The sequence below is a fragment of the Ciconia boyciana genome, chromosome 7, assembly GCF_034638445.1.
Source record: "Ciconia boyciana chromosome 7, ASM3463844v1, whole genome shotgun sequence".
Taxonomy (NCBI): domain Eukaryota; kingdom Metazoa; phylum Chordata; class Aves; order Ciconiiformes; family Ciconiidae; genus Ciconia; species Ciconia boyciana.
Window position 1 is genome coordinate 4696695 of NC_132940.1, and position 26246 is coordinate 4722940.

Below are 26246 nucleotides of genomic sequence, written 5' to 3' on the forward strand. Positions count from 1 at the left end.
TTCAGCCCTTACTTACTGAGACAAACTCCCAAGGACAGAGTAAACACTGAGAGAGGACCTCAGACCTTCACCCACAGCTATAAACAATGAACTCAGCATAAACTGTGATTCCCAGCTGGCACTGGGAGAAAAGCAGCAGCTAATGCTTCTCCTCATTTTGCCTCCAGCATGATTATATGAGAAGAGGTTTACTTTCTCCCTAATAAAACTTGCCTCATCTAAGATCTTCCCCCACCTACAGCTGGAGCAGCAACAGGAAACATAGATGAAGAACTACTGATTCACAAGAGGCTGAATACAATTGGAAATGGAGAAAAAAGCCTTAGTAAGAGGCCCACTGCCCAAATACTGATGAAGTTTGCCTGACTGGGGGATTTGTTGCTGTTAAGAAAAGTAAAAAGATACTTAGAAATACCATTGCATCTGTATCTCCTTGGACCATGGAGTCCTGAATACCCAGCACTCACATACCACACCTTTCATTAGAAAGATCTCTGTCTGCACAGCTTCAGTTTCGTGCTCATGTTGCAAGTGCGTAAACTAAGGAAAGGCAACAATCTGACAACCATACAGCAAACCAGCAATGCTAAACAAAATCCAGGATTTTGACCCCGAAGTCCACACTACTCATTGCAAATGTGGCTAATTCCAAAATTTTAAAACTAACAGAAAACTATTAAGTTGTTTTTCATACAACTATTGTATTCTCTTGAAAATTCTATTAAATTTTTTTAGGGCCCAGAGACAACCTAACTGATGATCAAGGACATCCCTTATCATATCTCATTTCATTTGTACTTTAGTTATTCTTTTACAGTTCAGTTAAACATACTGAAGAAAGAAAAGGAGCACAAAAAGGAGTCCTTTTTGTTCACCGTGAGATCTAGACACACCGAATAAGCAGGCTGTTTAATCAATTCATGCCTACACACAAAAACAAGATAGACAAGGGATCTGGAAAGACCATTCATTATACATAAATATACTTGTGATCTGAGGGAAATCCCCTATCCAGCTCTCCTCAGAACAGAACACTCCGGGAAGACACTCGGGTTTGCTCAAGACTGTGGGCTTCAGGCTAATACATTCTTCTAGGTCTAGAGAGGAGCAATCAGAATTGGTTACTTTGCAGCGTTGATGAGAGTGTTGTACCTGTCAAATCTGATATCATCACTTAGAAGAATATAGAAAAGGAAAGATAAAAATCTTCTGTTACAATGAAGAGCTGCTGCTGCTGATGGACTTTCGTAAACAAAAATGAGAATAATGACACCTAAAGAACGAATCAAAATTAAGTTGCTTTATCCTGTCCCCTACAATGGAGTGATGCTATGCTATCTGGACATCAATGAAGGAAGACAATTTTATAACTTTCTAGCTACAGAATCCAGAATACAATCTCCTTCCTACAACAGGAGAAACAAAAACCCCAAACCGTATTAAAATATACAGCTGTTATAGTTAGGAAATAAAGATGCAAGGTGCTAGCTTCTAGAGCTAGATCTACTAACAGGTAACCTTCAATCCCACACTGCTTTTGTTAGGCCCAAATTAGGCAGCCCAACAGCCAGACCAGATAAATCTTACTAGCGTCAACATAAGTACGTAAGAAGCTCAGTCTCTCTTGCTCACTCTTTCTAAGGCAAAACGTGGGAAAAGGAATGAGGAACAGGAGAGGAGCCCTATTAGCAGTCAGACCTGGAGGAAGCCCAACATAAGCCTTTATATCCATTGTGCTCACATCAAAAAGAATAGAAAATCCAAGGAAGGAAGAAAACAGATCTCTGGTTTACACATTGTTTATCACACAGTGCAATACACTATTGTATGTAGTGTGTAAATGCTGTCATTTTAGAACACGGAAGAACCTTGCAACATACAAGGCAAAATTTCCAACTCAGATGTCATACACTCCCAAAGCACTGCATAGGTGCAGTCTGTAAAAGTAAAGACATAACAATTAAAAACCTACTAAACTATGAAGTGCCTCAGTCTCCCGCCTAATAAAACCGGAGTAACAGTTCCTACTCTCTTACCCCATTCATTCACCATTGCAAAGAACCCCAAGACCACCAAAGAGAAGACACTGCAGAAAGGCTTAGTATTATAAATCCAACACCCTAATACATGGCTCTGCGTCACACAAGGTAGCCTGCAGTCAACCGCAGTATGGAAACCACCGCGTCTGCTGGAATTTTCAAAGCAAGCGTTTTCACTGATGTCAGTGAGACATCTCTAGAGTATCAGCCTTCATATAGTCTCCAAGCAGAATATTTTTCAAAGCATTCGCTCTGTCCACATATATTCTTGAAGTCTTTGAATTCAAATGATCTGTCCACGAAAGGGAAGGAGTTGACTGCACAGTTTTCTGGACATGTTACTAAGCATTATCTAGTTTATGTACAATAGAGATTGTATTGCTTTCAGCTACATTCCCCTGAACAGGTTGATTACCAGCAAAGCGATGGGGTGCGAAACTTGGATGTCTCTGACAGGCATACACTAAATAGGAACATCCCATTCTCCCAGTCACCAAGGCATACCTGAGCTGTGAATTATGTCAGGCCAGGAACAAAGGAATCTTGCTCATAAGAAAAACTTTTAATAACTCATTTACTGAGAAAGCCTCCCTTTCATCTCTGACAAGCTTTAGGAAAGGCTGGGAGGCAAGCAGAAATAAACATTATACAGACTCACCACTGCTGGCTCTAAAGTAAACTCTCCAACTTCCTATTTACATTTCAAGATCTTAAGCTTTGTGGTTTACTAGTTCTGCAAGTAAGTGCTTTGGGTTTTGGAGGCTGCCTGCACATGATCTCCCACCACTACTGAAGTCTTCCTAGCTTTTATTAATATAATAAGGAGGTCAGAAAAGCAACAATCTTCTATATACCCTGCTAGCAGAGATATTTTACTTCTCGCCTTTTCAAAACAAAACAAAGCAAACAAAGCATACAATGTCAAATTAATGCCAGCAAAGGGGATATTACAGTTTTGTTTGTTTCTTTTTCAAACCAAGGATGCTAGAACATGGAATGAGACAGTCTCATTAAAAAAGGGTGTGGAGGACTTCTTTGAGGGACAAGTAGAAGAAGGCAGCAATTTTATGGATATATAACCCTTCTAAGGCCATAGGCTGAAAAGGCACCTAAATAGACTCTGTGACCTTTTCCTCAGAAGGCTAAATCTGTGTACACTAAGGACGGGCAACCTGTAACAACAGTCGTGAAATAAATGTGGTTTTCATTTCACACAGCCCTCCCTGAATGTAAAACGTCTTCATTAGCTGGGAAGTCAGCACTGTGACTGCTGCCAAATGCAATATATAAGCCAGCAGAACTGAACTGAATGAGGACAGAGCAAGGGAGAGGTTCCTGCGATACTAATTTATTTCTCCCATTTGAAAGACTCTAGCTCTGTGACTCATGTGCAGAACAGGCCTTACAGAAGAGAATAATATTAAAAAACGAAGAGGGCAGGCGCTTATCAATTTCATAAAGCTCACACAGATCATTTCAAAAACTTGTCTAGGCTGCCCTAGCTTCAATAGGTTTGCTTTTGTTTTTATTTTTCTTCCTATTGCATTCCTCCCCCTTCTCCCCGCTCGCCTGACCCTCCCAAACCCAGCCCCTTTCCCCTGGTCAGGAGAAGGACAAATTGCTGCCTTTGCTAAACCCTGGGTCACAGCCAGTTGGCACTCGGACACGTTGCCCCAGGCTTCTGGCCCTGTCCCCTCGGAGACTGCACGTTTCACGTCAGGGATGCATGTGCAGCAATGACTGAAGAGTGTGAGGCTGAAGTGCTGCACGCAGTCTCCGATTCTCTCTCCAGAAACACATTGCTTAGTGCCATCCCACTAGATTAAATATAGCTGGTAAAGCAAGTACCAGCCTATTTAGTCCCTGCAAGTTTTCCTCTCATCACAGATGATTTCAAGCAGCTGAGGAGTCCCTGTGTAGTAATTACTCAAAAGTCTGCTGCTTTAACAACGTGGCATGTTCTGAAGAGGAGACTCTCATATCAGAGCCAAAATATACTGAATCCACTTGCTGGTCTGGCTCCCAGCGAGATTACAGAGATCAGGCTATGAGAACACTTTGAGCCAGCATGTCTCTGCAGTCTCCACTCCAGGATGTACTGCAAAGGACACGTACTGTGCATGCTTTGGGGGTGGAAACGTGCTTTACACTCTATTTGTGTGAACAAAGCTGGCAGCTTGGCCGGATATTGTGGAGCAAAGAAGCTCTATTGTGTTTGCCAGTCATCACGAGAATCAAATGAACAAATTTAGAATAAGCAAATTAGGCTGAAGTTCCTTTAGCAGAAAACAGGCAAAGACTAGTCAGGCTTGGTAAAAGACAGTATGGGATATTCTTCCTGAAATAATCCATAGTAAACACTGGGACAGCAAAATGATCTGCCCATTTTGCTGTTCGTGTAGTTGCTCAAGCCCTGTCTTTTAGATCATGTAGTAAATCTGAAAAGATAGAAGATAAATTACTTGTGCCTCTCCAATTTAAAAAATTACTAAATTATAAGCTTCAAACCACGTACACATTATCACCCGGGGAAGAAAGAATTGTGCACCAAGCCAGGTGAGTCAGTTCCCAATGACAAGAGTCAGAGTAGTAACAAAAACAGATGCAAAGGATGAGGCTCCATCTAAACCTGAAAAGATTCCCTGACAATCCCAAAGAAGAAGTTTTGAGTACAGAGAGCTGATAAAGAAGGAATGACTGAAGAAGCACACAGACCACATCACCAAACAAAGACAGAAAAAAATATCAGAGACTCTGGATAGGAAGGAACACAAACCGTGTATATTTAGGACTCAAAATGCCAGCAAATTCAGACCCCCCCTGCCTCGGTAAGCTGAAATCAAGCCAGACAACATCCTCATTAGAAGCTGCCCTGGCTACTTCCTTCAGCTGTGAATCCAAAAAGGTGTTAGAGCAAGAATGACAAGTATTTTCATAATGGAAAAACTGTCCTGGGACAAGTGCAAAGCAGAACACTGATCTCTAAGTGAGCCTAATTCACCACAAAATAGGGAGAAATGAGAGTTTATACACATTTTATGAACAGGACTATTTTATGTGGATCTCTCCTACTTTATTCAGGATGCATAAATAGCACATATCCTGTACTCATACAAGGTTAGCAAGGACCCCATACTGCAGACAACAAAAGAGAAGATGGGGTTTTGCAAAAGAAGATCCCTGCTCTCTCTCACAATTTCTGGATCTTCAAAATTTCTTCAATATGGGCTTCAATATTTCTGGATCTTGCAGGTCTGCATGCATGTCCTCCTTGTCCTCTATAAAAGTCCCAGTCTGGGGGAAGAGGCACTGTGCCCTAGCGACTCCAAAACCCTCAGCACTCTCAATATTCCCACTCCAGAACTATCATTTATTTCTGCTTACCATTTTAAATTACTTCAAATTCCTTTCACAACCTCTGGCTACCAAAAAACAGTCCCAGTCTGTTAGGTGTCACATAAGTTTACTCAAACCTGTAATCTCTTTGACAAAAATCTTACAGTCTAATGAAACATTTTACTTTGAGGGAAAAAAAAAAAAAAAGTTTTATTATGTGAATTTAGTGCCACAAGAAGAGTGCTATGCTGATATCAGGTATGGGAAACTGCAAGATTTCTCTACCAGAAAGAAGCAGCAGTACTGCTAGATTACTTGCTCCAAGGAATACTAGCAAATTTCTGTGTACAAATGACAGTGTACAAGTACTCTGTCACACTGCTTGTTCATGTTACTGTTTTGCCATTTGCTACCTGACACCCGAGAGTTAACTAAATTCTTGGTGGTTTTACACATCTGCAAAAGGGCAAGCATGCTTGTGTTCAGGACTGGGACAAGATAATACACATATCTATACCTGAAATCCCTCCAGTCACATAAAGGCTTCAGAAGAAAACAAAGGATTTTTGAAACCTTTAAAATATCCCATAAAACCCATAATACACTGGCAGGAAGACAGGCTTTTAGGGAAACCAATTACCTTATTCCCAGAAGTTAGGGCATGTCTGTTAGACCCATGCAAACTACTAGTTAGGAATAACATGCAAGCTCCTATTTCAAGGCCTCAAACCTGCTGCTATTTTACTGTGAAAAACTACTCACACATTTTGTGTAGTCACCATGGCTAGACAAGGAAAGTCTCCTAAAAGTTCCAAAACTAAATGTGGGTGCTGGAGCTTACAGACCCTGTTTACAAAGCATGATGACATGCAGCAGCCCACTTCAGAAAAGTCAGCCACCGAGTATCCGTCACTTGAAAGGAATACCTACGCTGCACAGACAGATCAAAGCCACAGCAAATGAATCCCAGCCCTAAACTAAGGGACAATCCTTCACAAGTAAAAGGACAGCTTATTTGTCATTCCAAATGCAAATTCTGCCGATGACTTTTGCTAGGGCAAAGGAGGCAGCAGAGAATCTTGTAAAATGAATAACTGTCCAAAAATATTCAGAAAACCATCTTTTCTTTTCTTTTTCCTCATGGATAATGGATGAGCCCTGAGGTGGCATGACTTTCAGCATCTACCAACTCTGACCTGGACTTGGATCAGTAACCTAATTAAAACAAGCTTTTTGCTTCTTTCATGAGCTATTCAAGTATCTCAACAGAAACACAAAATGCTTTGTGTGTGTCTGATTACCCCAAACTGTCAGTGGTTAATTCCAAAAGCGTATCCTCACTTAAAAATGGTAGTTCTACCACAAATTAAACTATTATAGCCATGAGTAAAATTAGGTTCCACATTTGTACTTTCTAAAATATCAAAGGCATGATTAGCAAAGTCTTTTGTTCAAGATCTCTCGAGTCCTTGAGGTAATGAAAACTGGGTCATGGAGTAGTTTCTATTAAAGTTTAAAGTAAATGCTGTGTTCAAGCAATACCTGCGTCAGTGACTCATGGAGTATTTGGTCTAGAGAATGGGAAAACTGTACCAACACACATACACCAACAGTAGTACCCCTGCCCTCACCAAAAAAGGAAGAAGGGGGGGGCGAAAGAAAGGCATAGCAGATGATTTCGAACAGTTTCCTGTTACGATCCCTTGAAAGAAATCCAACCGTACTTTCACCCTGCTTTCTGTTTTCCGAATTTCTCCTGACAGTTGGCTCTTTCGTTTGCCAGAACCACAACAAAGGGCGGCCTTGAGTTTCCACACAGGCCATTTTCTCCCTCTCTCGTCTCTGATCATCTCACAAAGGTATTATTGTTGCTGGCTCACTGGGGCTCAGTGCACCTGAGGCAGATCAAAGGCACTTTTTAATGCCCGCCTGACCACACAGGTCTCTCTCCCACTGCATTAAATTAAACTCGATGATTAATCTCTGTAGCCCTGAGGGTCCCTTGGTGCACACAGAGAGAGAAAAATATATATTTCTATCAAAACACAAGTATAATATACTTTCATTTTATAGCCCTAATTAAAAAAAGGAACAGCTAATTTCAGCCAAATGCAGCTGCATATAGGTCTCATTAAAACACAAATACAACTGCGCTGTGTGCTCTACATTCACTGCATGCAGTCTATGCAGGTAATAGATAAAAGACCAGTAAAACAAAGTCCTTTCACAGATTAAATCCAGAGAAGTTTAGAATTTGCTTATTGTCTGCTGGCTAGAGATTGTTATACCTCTGAGCAGATGAGTGAAGGAAGGCAGTTAAGGAAATGATTATAAAATGCTGAGTAGTTACATTTAAATAAAAATCTACTTCAGTCTAGCCAAAAACTGCACAAGCATCTATTCCTGAGTTTGCATTCAAGTGATTAAGAGCCTTAAAAAGCTCTGTCTTGTCTATGGCGTGCAGTCTGTGTATGTCTTTGGGGTTGCTTTAATGACTGAAGAGAACATTGATTAACATAAACATGGACTTTACCATGTCACTTTTGTTACACTAGCATATTTAATGGAGCCACATCTCTCATGGTCGTGGAGCATGCACACAAAAAGTGTCATGGAAGTGTTTATACGGATATGCCACGCTCTAGTTTGGGAAGCAAAACAAACTATAGTAGTGAACTGGGTCTATGTTAGAACTTACCAATATACATGTATTAAAAATTAATAAATAACCACACACATCTCCTCCTCCAAGGCTAGTTATACTAAAGGAATAAGTTAGAGCCAGCTGGCCCATTTCCAGCTGCTCCACATTGCCCTTAGATCTTTTAGGGAAACTGTCTGCGAGGTCCTCAGCTCATTTCGGTCCAGTATTATGTCTCTATTAACCCAACTCATTTTAACAATTTAAACTAACTCAGCTAAATGAAACAGGTTAGGAAGAGTTCATACAAACAGCTTCTTCTGAAAGGGCAGAAGCCTCCATCAAAAAAACTGGAAATAATAAAAGTAGTGGCAGGCTTGAAGGGTGACTTCTTCCCCCAGAGCTGGTATGTGCACAGTGCTCTACCTGCACCACGACAGACAAAGAGATACCAGGGTAATTTTTCAGAGACAGAGTAAGCTAAGAGTGGTGGAGTTTGAGGTTTGAAACTCTTTTTTAGGAAGGAATCCACATATATTTCAATTGATCTACATAATTTAATCCAATTTAATGGATTAATATCCATTTTTGTTAAATGCTCTGCTTCGCAATATTGGGATTATTCACATCTTTAAATTCAATCACTTGCTTAAATGCTTTGCTGAACTACAATCCATGTGACAAGACCACCATTTATTCATGCTCAAGATCACCATGTATTCATGCTGTTACTACGAAGACAACTTAACTTACTGTTAAGCCTGACGTTTTATTATCAGCTTCCTTTCTTTTTCTCTACTGGAGCTCTCTCCATGAAGCATTTTAGTCCTCTCTAAAAACCCCATTGCCATTTGCTCGTTTAGGAAAAATCCAAATTATAATCAGTCTAAATTTAAGACCGAAATGAGTTTTAAATAAAAAATGTGGCAGAAAAGGGTACTTATCTAAATGGAATGCTTTCAGACTCATACATTTTAAAAAGGTATAAATTTCAAAAGCGGACACTAAATTTTAATTGCAATCTCAGAAAAAGCTTTTGTATTAATTCACTGAGAAAAATTAGCGACGTGAAAATTGCTTATCGGGGGTTTTCCTTCTTTTTAGTCATGATACGTATCATAATTCTATACATCATGGCAACTTTCAGAGGTAGAAGGATTTATATTGATTAAGTGAAGAGATGGGGGAGAAGGGCTGTGACTGAAGACATGCACTCCTTCTCCAAAGACACTATTCTGTAACACATTAGTGACAGGCTTGTCACGGATAACTCAAGCTCAAAGTCTTTGGCTCAGATTTCAGGCTGCTCTTTAAGCCACTCTAGTATCGTGGTTTTTACTTTCCATGTTATTTTTCAGTATTGATTTCTACTACTATTAAAGTTCTTGCTTAATAGCAAATGCATGGTAATATATAATTAATATCCAAAGGTAAAGATAGAGTTACCAGAAAAAATTCAAGGAAAAGGAAAAGGGTGAGAAGGACAAAGGCCATTTTTCCCTTCAAAAACATTTGTATATTCTGTACAAATTAGGACTATGCATACAACCTACCCCCATGTGGCATGAAGATGTTCCACAGATCATAGCAACTCGGGATGTAATTGGCTGGTTCTCACATGGCAGGTTATGTCCTTTCACATCTGCTCCAATTACTCCTATTAAAATAAAATTAAAATTCTATTTTAAAGAAGAGCAAGCCAACACTCACAAAACAGAGCTCTTCTGCACACAAATAATTGCTGAGTATCTCACACCACTGCCACAAATCAAAAGTAGTCTACTTAGTCAATAAACAAAGTTATTTTATCAAATCAGATTAAAATGTATTTTTATTCCAGATACATGAGGACACAAGATTATTTCTTCTATGTTCATGTTTATCATCATAATTTTTAAATGTTATTTTGACTATAACCAGACCTTTATTCTCTTAGGTAGTACACTAACATGCAGAATAAAAGACTGCCCTGTTGTGAAAGGCAGTACAGTAGACTGCAGATATGTTTATTTCTTCACAGTTTATCATGCATATACCGTATGATGTGTTTTGTCAGGGGATGAGTTGGAGAAAGGGGTGACTTGGCAGGAGACTGGAAGGCTGCCAGTTCTGTTGTCTTGACTGCTGCTGCTGTTCTGTCCATGTCAGACAGAACCATTTAAAGGAAGATTACTCCTTCCCTAAGAGGAACCGTGCTGGGCTCTGAGGAGCTTCTGCGTGCAGGACAGGACAGGAAGGAGGACAAACTCAGCAAGCACTCAGCCCGCAGCAGAAACATACACCAGGAGATGCCAGAGAGGAGCCAGGAGCTTGCTTACAGAACGGGGCAGACCTACAGCCAAGCTTCAGCATACATCACATCATGCTTCATTCACTTAAGGGGAGGCTAAAGTGGAAATCCTGCCCTCTCCTCCTCCTCTCCTAGGCTGCATTCTTGCATCACCTTGTGCTGCACCCAGCAGAATGCAGCAGCCCAACAAGTAATAGTCTTTTGCTTGTCTTTTTTTTTCTTGAGCATTACTTTTCAACTGGCAAACCGGTCACCAGGCTGCGCATTGCATCTGCATCTGCAATGAGCAGTCTGGTGACCCGTTTGCCAATCCTGCTAAAAAAAAAAAAATATCTTTCTCCTCACTGTAGAAGGAACACGAAAGCATTTGCTGGACATTGTGAAAGCTGCCAAGTGTTCCTGCTGGTTAGTATGCTACATTTCATTAACACCTTCTTGTTAGGTCACCACTGCAAGATTCTGTTATTAAATCGGTCTGTTGGAGTTTGTCTTATCGTGGTTGCCATAGTTATCATGGTATTATCATCGTTGGAAGTTACCTAAATAATCAGAAAATGAAGGTCTAAAACTCTCCAGTCTTTAAAAATCTGGCCTTATGTCCCTTTATCCTAGCTGGCTTGTAACTATGTAGTAGCATAGCTGTCATACACAGAGTTTATTTATAAGGAACAAAAGAAAGGTAAGAGTATGGCTTCTACCTCTTATGCTTTATTTTTCACTGCTCAAACACAGACACGCATGAGTTCATATTAAGAATTTTGGATAGGCTTGTCTAAAAGGCAATTTCCTGTACTTGGCAACACTATTAGAATTTCTTAAAGGACTTAAAAATATTGTTCACACTTCAGAGGGAACAAATCTATTAAACTGAATTGTCAGCATACGTTGCAAATGTATTTTCATAAGCAATACAAAATTGAAGAGCCTCACGTTTAGATATTTTTAATCACTAAGAAAACATGTATTCTGCAAAATATGCATTCTGGGGCTTTTTGAAATCAGTGGGATTTTGTCAGTGGCTTTATTAGTGTTTAGAGTTGCTAGAGTCTTCCTGTTTGTGATTAATTGAAGTCTGACAGCAAATAAGTCTGGAACATTCTCATAATAATGAAAGCTTAGATATTTTATTCACTAAAAATAATTTAATTGCTGTTATAAGTCACTTTCACCTTTAACATAGTTGAAATTTTTCATATTCTGAGGCAGACTCAAAATCTTTCGAAGATTCTCAAGAGAGACTGAGAACAAGAAGTCTGTATACCACACAAACTGTAGGAGAGATTTTAGAAAAGCGGGCAACGCTTAGCATGCGTACTTTTGGATCTCTTCCGCAGTGACAAAGTATTTTAGATACCATACAATAAATTATCTACTTTTGCTGAAACAATGCTGATGTTTTTTTAAAAGGTGCAATGTAAACATTATTTTTATGAGGCCAGTTCAAAAAGACTGGCCTCCCATACTCACATTTTTATCTGTAGTCTCTTTTAAATTGGTACAGTAGGTCAAAATGTAAGACATAACTACTCAGCTTTTAGATTTTTACTTTTCCATAATAGGTATCAGATGGACTGATTCAGGAGTCATAGATGACCTCCACAAACATATGTATTACATAATTCTTTATTTTTACCTTATTTTACTCAAAACTTTGAAGCCTTCATAAACTTCAGGAACCTGTCCAGCAAAACCACTTTATATCCAGCCCAAAGCAGATCTGAACAGTGTGTCAAAAGTTATTAACACTGAAAACAAGATGTCCATCATGTCATTTTGGTTTAGCCTGCAGGATACGAAAAAGTCCTTTTTGTTACTCTGCTGTTACAGACTATTTTTAAAACAACCAGCAGAATGTGTTCAAGAATAAGAATAATGCCACCCACTGGATGTTGTTGTCCCACAAACTAATCCAGTGCTTACTAATATACAAGTCATATCCTTCAAACAAATTGTAAACCTCAATATTTCAATACAGATCACAGCAGAGTAAGCACTAAAAGAAACATGAGTGTCTTTTCAAAACAAAAGTTTTACATCAACTACAAGAGTCATTTATTTCCAATATTTTCACATTTTAATTCAGTTTCAAATATCTTTTCTCTATTTTATTTTCTTCTGTGCCCCTTTATCATTTTTAAAAGATTAATATGCTTTAGTGCATTGCCATCCTTAATATCTTTTAATCAGAACACAATTTCACTTTCTAGTTCTATTATCTGTGTTCTCCTTTTGCTTTTCTGTTTTTCCTTCGGGATTTTCAGCTCTGTGTTCTACACACTGTAGGTTAAACTAGACTTGAAAAAGCTTAAGGTTCTTGTTATTAACCGCTATGGATGAAGGAGAGCTATTCAGTATTTGAGATGTAGCCGCGCTATTCATTCTCTTTACATACAGTTGCACTCTCCAGCTCTCCTTTTGCTCCTGCTCTCTCTTTTACTATCTAAATCTTCTCCTTTTTACAGTCTTTTCTACTAGTTTCCCTACCTATTTATTATCCTTCCCAGATTCAAGAAGGATGAGTTCCATCTTAAATCTTCCTCTTTTTCCAGACTCTCCTCAGTTATCGTGTGATTAGCATGAACGTTCTCCCATTGCGTTGCTGACTCTTCCCTCTGTAATGCATCTCTCCCTCTCCAACAACCTATACGTTCCTTTTCTCCTCGCAATGATTTCAGTAGTCTGCTAGTGTTTGTGGTGACATCTGGGAAAACATATTCTGATAAACAGGACTAGCATAAGCAGACTGTCTCTATCCACTGAAGTCTTACTCTGTTGGATGCCAGTAGCTATATATTTCTCATGTTAGAGTTTCTTTACAGAAGACTATAGCAAATGAACAACACTCTCTTCTTCTTTAGATTCAATTCATTGACTTCAGCACATGAAATTTACTGTGCAAACTTTTTGTGCTCTGAATCCAGTACTCACATAATGATGCCAATTAAACGAGGAACCTCCACTGTCATTTTCACATGCTCTGCGACAATCCAGTTTTTCAGCAACTTCATTATTTCAGGCCAGCTTATTATTACATCCTTTTCAAGAACACAAAACTGCTCGGGCACATAGTTTTAAACACATTTTTATGCAACTAGGATACGAATTGACACAAACAGATTTTGAAGTCACAACAGTAGGAACACAACACATCTACAACTATGACACTAAAACTCAGTCTTCCTGTTTGCAGCTGGATCTCTGCCTAATCCTTCTGAGGTAATAAGAAAAGCAATCTACATGATTACTTAAACTCATCAGAAACAGTTATCAGAAGCAAAGTAAATGGATTTAAACATTTAAAAAGTTCCAGGCCACAACTTCTAGAAGAACAAATGAGATGTAAAACACCACAAAATATTTGAAACAAAACTGGTACTTTAGCAGGTAATCATATTTCATTTAGATCTAGAGAAAAATACTCTGATGAGCAATAGATTTCCATTGAACAGTACTGTTTCAATAACACTGAAACTTTCTGAGGTAAGACTTCTTTCTAAACTATCAAACTAAAAAAACCTCAATTTCCTGCTGAAAAAGTTACACTGAATCACTTTGTTATTGACTGTATTTAGATAAGGCCAAACAGCATAGTAAGAAAATGAAGCCATTGAGCCTAACCAAATATATTTCAACATGGCTGAAACTGGGCATATCAGAATATTGTGCTGGAAAAGAAAAAAAATCTAAGCATCAGGCCTCCCACTCCAGTTATGGATAAAAAGTTCAAAGTTGTAGAAGGGGAATGCTGTGCAGTGGCCAGTTCCCCCTCTACTTTTGCTTAGTAGTTTAGATACACAATATTTACATATTCTAACCCCCTAGACCAAAAGCAGCGGTTTCAGCATATATCCCACATTGTGGTAGCATAAATGTGTGTGAAAAAGTCTCTATTGCGTTACTTAAACAAAGCATGAATCGCTTCTAAAACTAAGAAGGAAGACTAACTATGAACAAGAGACATGAGACTTCTCCCTTAGAATGTTAATTTTTCTTTTTTCTTGCCTATCCCCAAAGTTTTGAGCAACAGAAGATGCACATTCTCAGCATGTTGTCATGCCGACACAATGGTGTTTCAGTTCAGGAATTCAAAGTGGAACTAGCAGAAGTTAACAAACAATTTGGAAATCCAGCTGAAAAGAAATAAATAGTGATAGCCCCTTTCTATAAACAGATCTTCAATATTAGCAGTTATTGTGAGGGGTTTTTTTATTTTAGTTATGCTATTTCATAAGAATAGCATCAGAGCAAATTGCTGGATACAAAACAGGCTGTGAGAAAAAATGGCTTTCTAAAATTAATTCAATACATTCCTGTTTCTAAGAATAGTAAATATATGACTGCGTACCTAGTCCTCCAGCGTGTGCATCAATGAGAGATGCTGCTACTGCAATCCCTTCAGGGAGACCGAGATCTTTTGCAGCTTCTGGCATTAGACCTTTTCCAACAGACTCTCCAGGAGACAAGACGTGGTTTCCTGGGCAGACACAAGAAAAACCAAACACCTGTCAATTTACTAAACAGAAAAACAAATGTGTATGTTATTACAAGAACTCCCTTCCTCTCCCTCAAGTTAGTGTGGTATATTTAAAACAAAAAGGTGCATCAAAGAACCCTATCTGATGAAGAAGTATCTTTCATTATCTGTCTGTATATTAAATACAACCATGCTACATCAGGCTGTCCCATAGCAATTTGAAAGTTCAAAGTATTCAATGTCCTATCTAGCCACAGAGAAAGATTTCACCACAAGCAATTAAAATCTGCTTCACATCTTTCCAAGAGATATGAAAAACTTATGCAGAAATCCCAGGTTCTTGTGGTAGTTACTGACTAGGCTGCCTGCAGCCATTCTCTGTGCATGTGAACGAGATTTGGCTCAGCCCATGCTCACAACTGAAAACTGCACCTGTTGCACAAGGCAGGGGCCAGTTTTTCTTTCCATTTCCATCCTTTCCAGCAGTTTCTACTAGGAAAAAGGTGGCTATAGTAACAGAAAAGCAGAAAAAGAACCTGGCTTAAGCAGCAAATTCCTCCTATTGCAGCTGTATTTCCTCACAGACTTAAATAATCCCTTTTTGAGTCTTCACTGGCCTTATGAAGAACATTATGGGCACCCTGAACACAAGCAATGCAACCCTTCCCTCTCAGCCCTGTCACCAGGGAGCCTGGTGGCAGGTCTGGTCTGCATTTGTCTCCGCTACCATAATGCACATTAAGTTTTGTCTTGCGAAAAGAGATTGTTTCAATAATTAAATCACGGTGATAGAGATTGCTCAGAGTTTAGAAGGACAAACCTATATTCATTAAACTTTCCGAATTTAAGGACACCCCCCCCCTCCAACAGCCTCCTCTCTGGCTGCTGAGTATAACCACAGCCGAAGCAATGAGACTGACAGCTCCTGGAACCGCACACACTTCCCTATTTATCTAAAGATTTGGTGGGTGAAAGGCAGTGAAAGGCACAGTGGGAGCTCCCATATACCTCCCTGCCAATACCATGGCTTTTAGTATGTATCTGTAGCGTTCACTAAATTCAACAAATCTTCTGGGCAGAGTTGACAAAACTCCTTTTTAAAATAAAACAAGCCTATTTTCACAGCCAATTCTATTGAGAATGTGACACCTAAAGCACGTTCTGATGCGTAGAAAGGAAGTAAAACACCCTCCACAATAGACATTAATTAAGAGAAATAGCATATCATAAAATATCAGGAATACACTAATGCCCATGAGCATAATCTTCCAGAAATACAGTTATACTACCTTACTGTTAGATGAAAAGAGGTTATGATCTGAAATTCACGGGTGGAAAACGGGTCTTCAGTTTTACATATCACTTAGATCTTTGTCTTTGCTGTAAATAATGTTGGTTCTTCACTTTAAGGAAGGTGCCCACTTCCTGACGGATGCAGCGTATGGAGCACTTTGTGGCTAGACAGCACACACAACTTCTTGGTGTTCATTTCTCCAAGAGTTTCTATTCTAATGACAGCCACACCGCCATCTCTGAAATGCTAGGCTGAATCTCATACTGGAAATTTAAAACAAGTGTGTATAGCCAAAACTTTCGCACTTGACTTTGGGTTTATATTCAAATATTGGGGGCAGTAACCAAACCTCACCATTTAGCTTATACAGAAGGAAGTGATGACATTAAACTATCTCCTCACAGGAAAAAAAAGTCTATATCTTATTAATTCTTAGTGTAAAGTCAAAACATTGTGCTAGCTGTTTCAAGAGGCATATCTTTTGCATTTTTTCCCCCGTAAGTTGGAGAGCAGGATGTTTCTCTCTAAGAGAACTTTTGTATTACCTTTCTGGTTTTTTAAGACATTAGAGAATAATACCAGTAAAACAAAGTTGTCTACTTCTCCTGACATTCAAAGACCCTGCAGGTGGAAGGAAGTTCAAAAGAGTTCATGCAGCTAAACCCACATCTTTTTCTTCAGAATCAGTCGCCTACCTGAAAGCACACAAATATCTTGTATACACAGCATGAGATGAAATTAACCTGAAATAAAATGTCTTTCCAGGCACTCAGTTCCATGGTTTGCTTGTTTGTATCAGTCATACTGGTCAAACGGTTTAGTGTGTAATTATTATGTGGTTAAACTTCATTTTAGAGATCTACTGTTAGACAAAATCTTTTCCTACCAGCTTCTCAATTACTGTATTTCTAGTTAATGAGCACTGAGGGAGCAATTTCAGAGATAAAGATAATCCTCTCTTCTACAGCAGCAGTAGAAAATGACCCTATAGATTCCTTTGGTACTAGTTATATATGAGAACGACCAGCAGCATTGCTATCCTCCATGGACATAAAGTGTGTGAGAACGTGCAGGGATGAGTTCCTTGTGATTTGAAGATGCACCATAAAAATCTTGTATTTTTTAAAAAAAGTAATTAACAGTAGAATATGCCCCGTCTGTTTTAGGAGCCAAGGTAAACAGTTACTCCTTGACTGAAAGCACTTCCCAACAATCTGGGAAGCGACAGCAGTCAGAACTCATCCACGGCAGGGGTTGCAAAGGGGAGTCTCCCAGGTCACCTAACAGTCAGGGAGAGCAGAAAAGAGGTGCCAGCAAGCGAGTACAGTAAGGAGAGGATACTGACCCTGCCCCTCTACTTCATCCTCCCAGCTTTAGAAATCAATGAAAGCTCTGCTACACCCCTACGATACGTTCACGAGGAGCTTTGTAAAAGGGAAGAAGCAGGCTCTGCATGGGCACTCTTTCTGTCATCGTGGAAGTTGCCTCCCCACCCACACAAGTGTAAGTAAATAGGTGTGGAATGGGCAGAGCCTTGACTTAACCCACATGGGTAGAGACCTGGAAAGGAAATTATACTTCTCATGGTTTACCCTTCACTGAAAAACTAGAAAACTCAGCTAAGCATCAGTATGCCTAGAATCTGTAGGTATAAAGCTATTAAATGATAAAAATAATAATAATTAAAAAAACCACAAAAAGCAACCAAAGAGGAGCCACAATTAAAAAGCAAAGCATTTGAAACAGATTGTACTCCAGTACTAGAGCAGGAGAGAATGAATATGTTCTTACTTGAGCAAAACACAGCAGCTTTAGAAGTCAAGGGACAGCTACTATAAAAATAAAGGTATTCTACAGCTACACACCAGCATTTCAACAGCAGGTGCTGCCCCCCTTAAATCCTACCTGTCAGGGGAAAGAAGCTGTCGGGGAGGGAGGAAGGGAAATGAGAACTGCCTGCACACAGAGGCAGGCAGTAAGAGTAGTACAGAAGGCTGCATAAAAGAGGCAGTGAAAGGACCGAGTCTTCTCAAGGCTCCTGCCAAAGTAAATGTATCGAGTCTTTTGTTTACAGTAGTCTCCTGTGCAAGTCATTTACCTTTGCTATAATGACTTCCAAAATTAGACCTAACCAAACAAACCCATAATGGCTGAAGCTGGAGAACTTTCTGTTTCACATTCATACAGCTGTTTCACTAATGCAATGCCTTAATCCACAACCTTTTCATTTCGTACGAGACAGACTATTTCTAGCTATTTTTTCCCCTATAAAGCAGTGAGTTTACAAAAGGAAAAAGCTGTCTGAATCTCTTCCTCCTCTTTTATCCTTCTTCGAAGACTAATGTTAGAATTTGCTATGATCAGGTTTTGTTTAAAGAATTTACGTGGTACCAAGGACCCTCTACCTTTTTAGGTGGTTCCCACAGCAACCAGCTATTTACCAGACGCAACACGCAAGGCAGACAATACATCTTCAGTCAACTTTAGTAATCAAAATTCACTGTACAGGCTTACTAATATTTAACAGAACTAGGTACTTTAGGACATAGACCTTTTTAAAAACAACAAAAGCAGAGCGCAGCAGGGGGCCCAGCTGACTCAACTCTGACATACCCATGGAGAGCAGCTTTTCATCTATCATGCAGAACACGGCTGCATTTCATAAGCACTTATATCTGGCTGTAAACACAAAAGGAAGAAAATCAAAAGGAGATGTCCCTTTCCTTCACTAACTTGACACAGGCAAACTTGAACTTGGATATATCCCTCCCTTGTTGAAATCCCACCAACCTCAGAAAGAAACCCAACCAAAGGGTACATCCTGTCTCCATTCTATAGCCTCCCCAAACTGGACAATCTAAATGCTTTTTAATTTAAAAGACAATACACAAAACAGATATCCTGTTAAATAAGCGATATATAACATGCATTGAAGAAGTTATCTAGTTAAACAAAATGGTGCTAAATCAGCATCAAAGGAAACAGGAGCCTAGTAAAAAGAAGCACCATCCATCCAAATGGATCTCATCATAAGCAACGTACGAGGGGGATTTTCCCCCTCGATGCTTTGTTCATTACAAAGCTTGTAGACAATCACCAATTTTTGTGTTTTATAATAATCCACACAATGCCAAAAGTCTGGGATATGCAAGGAAGCTGAAAAAATAATATTATAACTCTTCTGATACATTGTCCCAACTCCACCTCACATACAATGCGTTACCAAATATCCCTCTCAATTACATACAATACTCACATTTAACTGAGATATGTATGGCTGATTGTTCTACAATTTTTAACCCAGCTGATTAGCAAAAATAGCGCTAAGATCAGAAGGAAGCAGGATAATGATGCGGACTCAAAAATTATAATATTAATTTTTTTCTTAGAACTAAATGTATGGTGATTAAAGGGTGTTAGAAACAGTCAGATTTGAGGCTTTTTTAACATGGAAATACCCTCCATAAAATTTCCTAGTTGGCAGTTAAAAACTTCAGAATTTTCATTCAGGAAGACCAAAACAAATCGTGATATTATAGGCCAGCTTATTTAGAAGCGAGAAAAACAGTTGGTTAAACAAAATCACTTTGGCTTTCTTCAGTTCAAAATTCATCTCTGTCTTTGCGAGGTGCCACAGTAGCTTGAGGCAAATCTAATTTGGGTCCTTTCCATCCCACTCTCCTATACAGCTTATGCCTTTGGCTGAACTACACCTCAACTACCTAACATGTAATTACTTAACACAGACATATTAGGTTGCTAAACACTGGCAAAAGCAAGCAACCTATGTGCAGGCAGATCCCGATTCATTAAGCTGAAAAGTAAATTGGTCTGCAGACTATAGGTGCCTACTTCAACAAAGCCTACTGCCTTCTTGTCCAAATGAAAGAGAGCTACTTCATGTATAAGTGATAAGCTTTCCTGGTTAAATGTCAAAAGAAAAAGAAAAAAAGCATTCTGCATCATTGGATCATTAGGCGTGTACATTGATGGACGTGACTGAGTTTTCATTACTAGATTTCAGTGAAACAGTGCAGAATGAACATCTCTTGTAATGCACGGTTCACTACTCGCTATGCTGACATGCATGTGGGTACACAATACATATATTTGGATGCCTTACTAAGTAACTAGATGCAATGTATTTGCAGCCAAACTCAGCTACCTGATCTCACGTTTTTGCTTGCAAACAATAATTTCAATAGGCTGATAATTTAGCTTTCTGGCATTTTACAGTACAGTATTCCTAATAATAGCCTCTCTAAATACAAGGATCATCAATGTAGATGACGTGACTACTGCTATACTTCCAGAGTTGCAAGTAATCAGACTCTGGTTTGGTACAGTACATCACTAAGATTGCACAGGCAATTTAGCTTGTATTAATGACGGATTATTACTTAACAGAATGTTTTTTATTACTGGGTGTTTTTTTAGTAATTCACATGATAGCAACTCCTCTTTGAAGAAATAATTACCCCTTCTTCCAAACCGAAAGAAATGACAGATGAAAAATAACCTGATCAGTTACTGAAAGGACACTTTTGAATCTTTCAGCTAAGCTTCTGATACCTGCACAATCTTATTCCTCACCACATTCACACAGTATCCAGTTCTAATACCTTTACTGAGAAGATACTGATGCATTATAAAGGGTTCAGAAATGAGTCAGGAAAGCAATTACAAGGATTGAGAAGTATGACAGTTCACATAAGAGTTTTGGTGAAAAACCTCAAGCAGCTCAGTGTTTTCCTTTAACGTAGAAAATTTCAGTCTGTGCAGGTCAGGCATGTCACTACAGTCTGCCAGACAGGAGTAGGAAGTTAAAATACAGATGAAAAATAAAGTGTATTCTCTAATTAATTCATAAATTTTGAGAAACGACAGCAACTCACAATCAACAACCTTTAAGTCTGAAGTGGGCTCTCCATCACAGGAAATTATAAAATCAAGACTGGTTCTAAGATACACTTTAAATTACTTAAACATTAACTTCAGGGAGTCCAGCAGCCTCTAACTTGGAGAAAGTCATCAAATTGTTTGAAATAGTCCTTCTGGTTTTGTGAATCCTGACTCATAAAGGAGACATCTCTGTTTTAAAAGTGATCTCAGCATGAGGCTTAAGCAAAAAAAAGATGATGAAGAACATATCAGGACCAGGGAGAGGAAGAGTCAGGTAAAAAGAAGAAATGACCCAGAACTATTCTGAGAAATGCCTTTTTTCCCCTCTTTTTTAGAACTGTATGAAAAACAAGAAAGGAGGATAATATTTGAGAAATTTAAATATTAAACAATCACAACAGGCTCAAAGTCTGCTCAAAGCTTCTCCTATGACTATTAAAAACAGAAATGCAAAGAAAAAGCTCCTAGTTTTCATACTAGAGAGAAAGTTCACAAGTCCACAATATTGCTAGAGTAGAAGAAAATACGATTATCCAGGCAGACAGAGCCTGAGACCAGAACTCTAGAAGTGGGCAGTGGGTATTTTTTTGTTATTATTTTTTGAAAGCTCTAAACTTTTACTATTAGTTGATCTAACCTGTGACAGAGCCTGAGGATGAAAGAACACCACACAGTACTCCTCACCTCTTGCAGCAGAGAGGAGGGAGAAGTGGAAAGATACCATCTGCCAGCAGGACTCAACCTGATGATAAGCAGGGTGAATGATGGTTCCCTTCCTTACAGTGGAAGAGGAATGGAAAATGACACCCTGGAGACACTGTGAAGAAAACTGAGCTACCCGAGTTTAGCCCAGCCTATTAAAGAATGGTTATTGGAAAGAGGAGGAATATCTCGGGCTGGAGAAATTGGCTGACAGGACACTCATGAAATTCAAGAAAGGGAAAAGCAAAGTTCTGCACAAGAGGTGGAAGGATGCCATGCCCCAGGACAGGCTGGGGATGGACTGTCTGGAAAGCAGCTTGGCAGAAAAGGACCGTGAGGTCCAGTGTACACCATATTGAACATGAGCCAGCGACGTGCCCTTGCAGCACAGACGGCCAACAGCCTCCTGGGCTGCATTAGGAAGAGAGCCACCAGCAGGCCAAGGGAGGTGATCCTTGCTCCCTGCTCAGGAGACCGCATCTGGAGTCTTGTGGTTTATACTGGACTTCCCAGTACAGGAGACACATGGACATACTGGAGCAAGTCCAGAGAAGGACCCCAAAGATGACAGAGGCACATCGTACAAGGGGAGACTGAGAGAGCTGAGACTTTAAGCCCAGAAAAGACAAGGCTTGGAGGCAGGGGATCTTATCAACGTGTACATAAATGTCTGATGGGAGGGAGTAAAGATGACAGAGCAAGACTCTTCTCAGTGGCACCCAGTGACAGTATCAAAGGCAACGCACACAAACTGAAATACAGGAAACTACATTTAAACAACAGAAAAAATGTTTTTATTGGGGAAAGGTGGTCAAGACACTGGAACAGGTTGTCCAGGGAGATTTTGGGGTGTCCATCCTTGGAAATACTCAAAACCTAACTGGCCACAGCCCTGAGCAACCTGCTGTATGTGACCCTGCTTTGAGCAGGGGAAGCTGAACTAGATGAGCTAGAAGGTCCCTTCTAACCTCAACCATTCATGTGATTCAGTGATCTCAAGACAGAAAAAACATAAAATAAAATAGAAATCACAGGAATGTGTAGCTTTTCTGAGAAAAATTCTTTCTAACTTCTTACTGCTGAATCATATATTATGAAATAATGCCTCAAGTTTTGAGGAAGGAGACACCCTAAAACCTCTTTGCACCGTGCCAGTTTCATCTCCTTTACAGTTGCTACAGCTCTTGGACAGACTGAAATGACAGGAAGCCAGAAAAATGTTAGTATATTTGGAATGCTCTTCACTTGTAAATTCCATGGATTTTGACAGCATCTAAGTGTAAATATCCTCTGATTCATCCTTTTAATTTTGTTTGAAATTGTAACATGTTGTAATTTATTGGGGATAGGAAAAGACCAAAGAAAGACAGATAAAGGGACCCCATTCTTAAGAGAATCTTGTTACTTATTATTCTCTACCATTTGCAAAGCACGGTGTTTAAAGCTTGTTGCTACAATCCAGTTTTATGAAGAACTGGCAGCTACAAGCTGACCTGAAAAATATCATCATCCCTTTCTCTCAGCCTTCAAGGAAATCCCTCATATACTCTGAGGCATCTGGCATCAAAGGCCTTGGAAGAGATAGAAAACTGGCAGAACTAATGGATTGACCATTCCCTTCACAGCTGCTGTAACATAAGTTAATATTGACTGTATTCTCCCACCCTGGACTGAATCTTCCATTTTCAGCCTAAATGTAAAGAACTTCCAAGTATTAAAACTGACTACTTCTGACAAAATACAAAACCTAAGCAGACTCTATTTAAGTGTAAAAAGTGAGGTATACAATACCATTCTCTTCATTAGTTTTGTATGTGGAAGTAGACACTGGCAGATGCAAGAATATAACCATTCATATAATAACATGTTGTTCATGAATAAACAGCCTGCTGTTTTGTCACTTGTTTGAATGCCTAAAGGAACACAGAGCTGCACCTACATTTGAAAACCCAGCATATCGTAAAGCCTCTGCACAGTAAGAATGACAGCAGGCTCAAGAGAGTCACAGCTATCTTGTCAAAGCCCCAAATCATATCTGGTTTTCTTTATTACCAATTTCTGAATAAGTACTACAAATGAAAGAACATTAGAAAAGAACGTCCATGCAGTCTTACAATTCTACAGATCCTTCTTTTCAGGGCATTCAAAAATGGCATACACAAGTGCCCCGGTACATGAAAACATCAAGCTTCTAGTCCCCAAAGTCCTGGAAGTAAGGGAAGAGTTACGGACAAGAGATTGCAAAGTGCTCAGGCTGTACACTAAAACACAGTCAGAGTGCTGGAACTGGGAGGGTGACACTATTGTACTGATGTATGGGAGTAAAGACCACTAACCATAAATGCACTTTAGAGTCAAGCCAAACCCTTCATAACTGAAAACACAGTGCCAACATTTAAAACAAAAAAAAAAACAAAAAAAAAACAAACCAGAAGAAATCCTACTGGAGATGGATTGAGGCAATCTGTGGAAAATGGGAAGCATTATTCTTGAAGGTGGCAAAGAAGGATGAGTGGGTAAAAGACCCAGAGTAGGATTTAAGTAAAGGGATGTATAAGGACCAGAGGGTGTTCTTCCTTACACCATCATCACCTGCAAAGTCAAAATCAAACATGAAAGAATTCTACCAGTCTTATGCTAAAGCAAATTAAGCAAAGCTAGTTTTAGAGTTATGAAACAGAGAGATAAGTGCTGCTTGAAGACAGGCATAAAACACTGATCTCCATATTATCCAGTCTTATGAAAGTTTAAGGGAAAAAAGTAATTTTAAGAAACAGTTTATCATTTTGTGAACAGGATTGTTGATGATGGTTGTCTACAAAAACCTATCTGCTGATATCACAGTCTGTCCATGCAAGAGTTATTTTCATTAGCATATTAATTTCAAGCACTCAAAGTTCAAGCAAGCACTGAATTTCCATAAAACCTGTGAGATTTAAGCACTCCAAATACTTTTCTCAGTTTTGCCTCAGATGTTCATAAAGATCCCATATGTATGAGCGGTGTATTACCCACTTTTGAGGATGTGGCTGTAAATTCCTAGTCAGGAAAAGCTGGGAAATGGGTTTATGAAATCCTTATCATGTTGAAGGGCTATATTTCCAAGTATGAAGCTTGCTTTTCAAAAAAATACTTCATTAAAATCAGTGTGCTGCTCCATCACAGATGAAAGAAGGTGACCAACGCCCCTTTACAAAAGATAGCATTTTAGCCTTCAACACATGCTCTACAAGAACAGTAAAACCTATTCTGCAGTACCTGAAATGCACTCTCAGACAAAGGCACCGTCTTCAACCAAAAAAAGACCTGGCATAAAATATTACCATTCAATAAAAAAATCATTATTTGGTCCCTTAAGTAGCCCCTGAAGTAGAGGGCTGTGGTGAAAATTTATCAGGCATTTTCCTCCAAATGGAATATACGCTTCAGTACCCTAAGAGGTCTATAGTACATGAAATTTTAACGGAATTGTTAATGTCTTTCTAGGTTTTATAATACCACAAAGAGATACTCACCATGTGCTTTCACCACAGCAGATAAATGCTAATGCCTGTAGTATACAACACTTTCATAGTGGTTTTGAATACAAGCCATATTCTACTCTCTTGGTGGGCAAATTAATGGGATCAATAAATTTTGTAGTATCTCCAGATAAGACTCTTTACCTTCACAAATGTGATCAGTAAATTCACGATGTACAGAAGGGACCACAAACAGCTTATTATGTGGATTCCCTGAAAGGTTAGTCTGCTCTGAGAAATGTAAAATGTCAAAGGCCTGGGAATTTTCATATGTGAACCCACGCCTTGATGTGGGAAAGGTTTGTGGAAGATCCTAAAGGTCAGATGTGAGGGTCTCCCTTATCAACAAGGTCGTATGTTAAGTTAAACTGAAACTAAGAGAAGCGTACTACCTGGAACAACAAGCACCACTCTGATTACAGTAAATATATTTTTAAAGGGCAAGACATTTTAAAAGTGATGTTTAAAAGCATATTTATCAGAATAAAGAAATATGTACATTTAAAAAGTTGTTCTCAGGTAATTTCCATAAATATTTCCAGTGTCATGGAAGTTAAAGCTACTTAAAAAAAAAGTCTAGTCATAACTATTCATCTATAGTTCCCTCTGATTGGAAACAATAATGATTTCACTAGAGATTAAAAAAACCACATAGCTTTTCTGCCTATTTTAAACTGGCAAACTATGAATTTACTTTTGTTACAGTAAGAAAATTTTGCTAATTTTATCTTGTGACATTTTCTTTTGTTTAGAAAGAAGTGATGATTCAGAGCCTGCTAATCTTTTAGACAAGATATGTGAGAAAAATTACTATTATCTCTCTTTACAAGGGGAACGTGCAGGCATTAAAATGCATCCTTGTATTTGAGCTAAATAAACCTTGAGCAGACATACATGGACTTGGACAAACTTGAGAACAGAAAAGGAAATTCCACTAGAATTACTTCAGACTTGTTAGGTTTTCAGTTTTGTTTTAATTTTAGGAAGAGTTTTTGACCATGTACAATCTCCCTCCAACCTACTCCTACCTCAGTTATGTGGCAATTT

General features: G+C 39.0%; 1 protein-coding gene across 8 annotated transcripts in view; it reads right to left on the reverse strand.

Annotated features, from left to right (window-relative positions):
• The window catches only part of FGGY (FGGY carbohydrate kinase domain containing), a 224775-nt gene that overhangs the window by 61638 nt on the left and 136891 nt on the right, over positions 1 to 26246 (reverse strand). For all 8 annotated transcript variants that reach the window (XM_072868154.1, XM_072868151.1, XM_072868150.1 and 5 more), the window contains 2 exons: positions 14652 to 14780; positions 9570 to 9673 (listed from right to left, as the gene is read on the reverse strand). In XM_072868154.1, coding sequence (XP_072724255.1) covers positions 9570 to 9673; positions 14652 to 14780 — 233 coding nt within the window. The remainder of the gene's footprint in view (positions 1 to 9569; positions 9674 to 14651; positions 14781 to 26246) is intronic.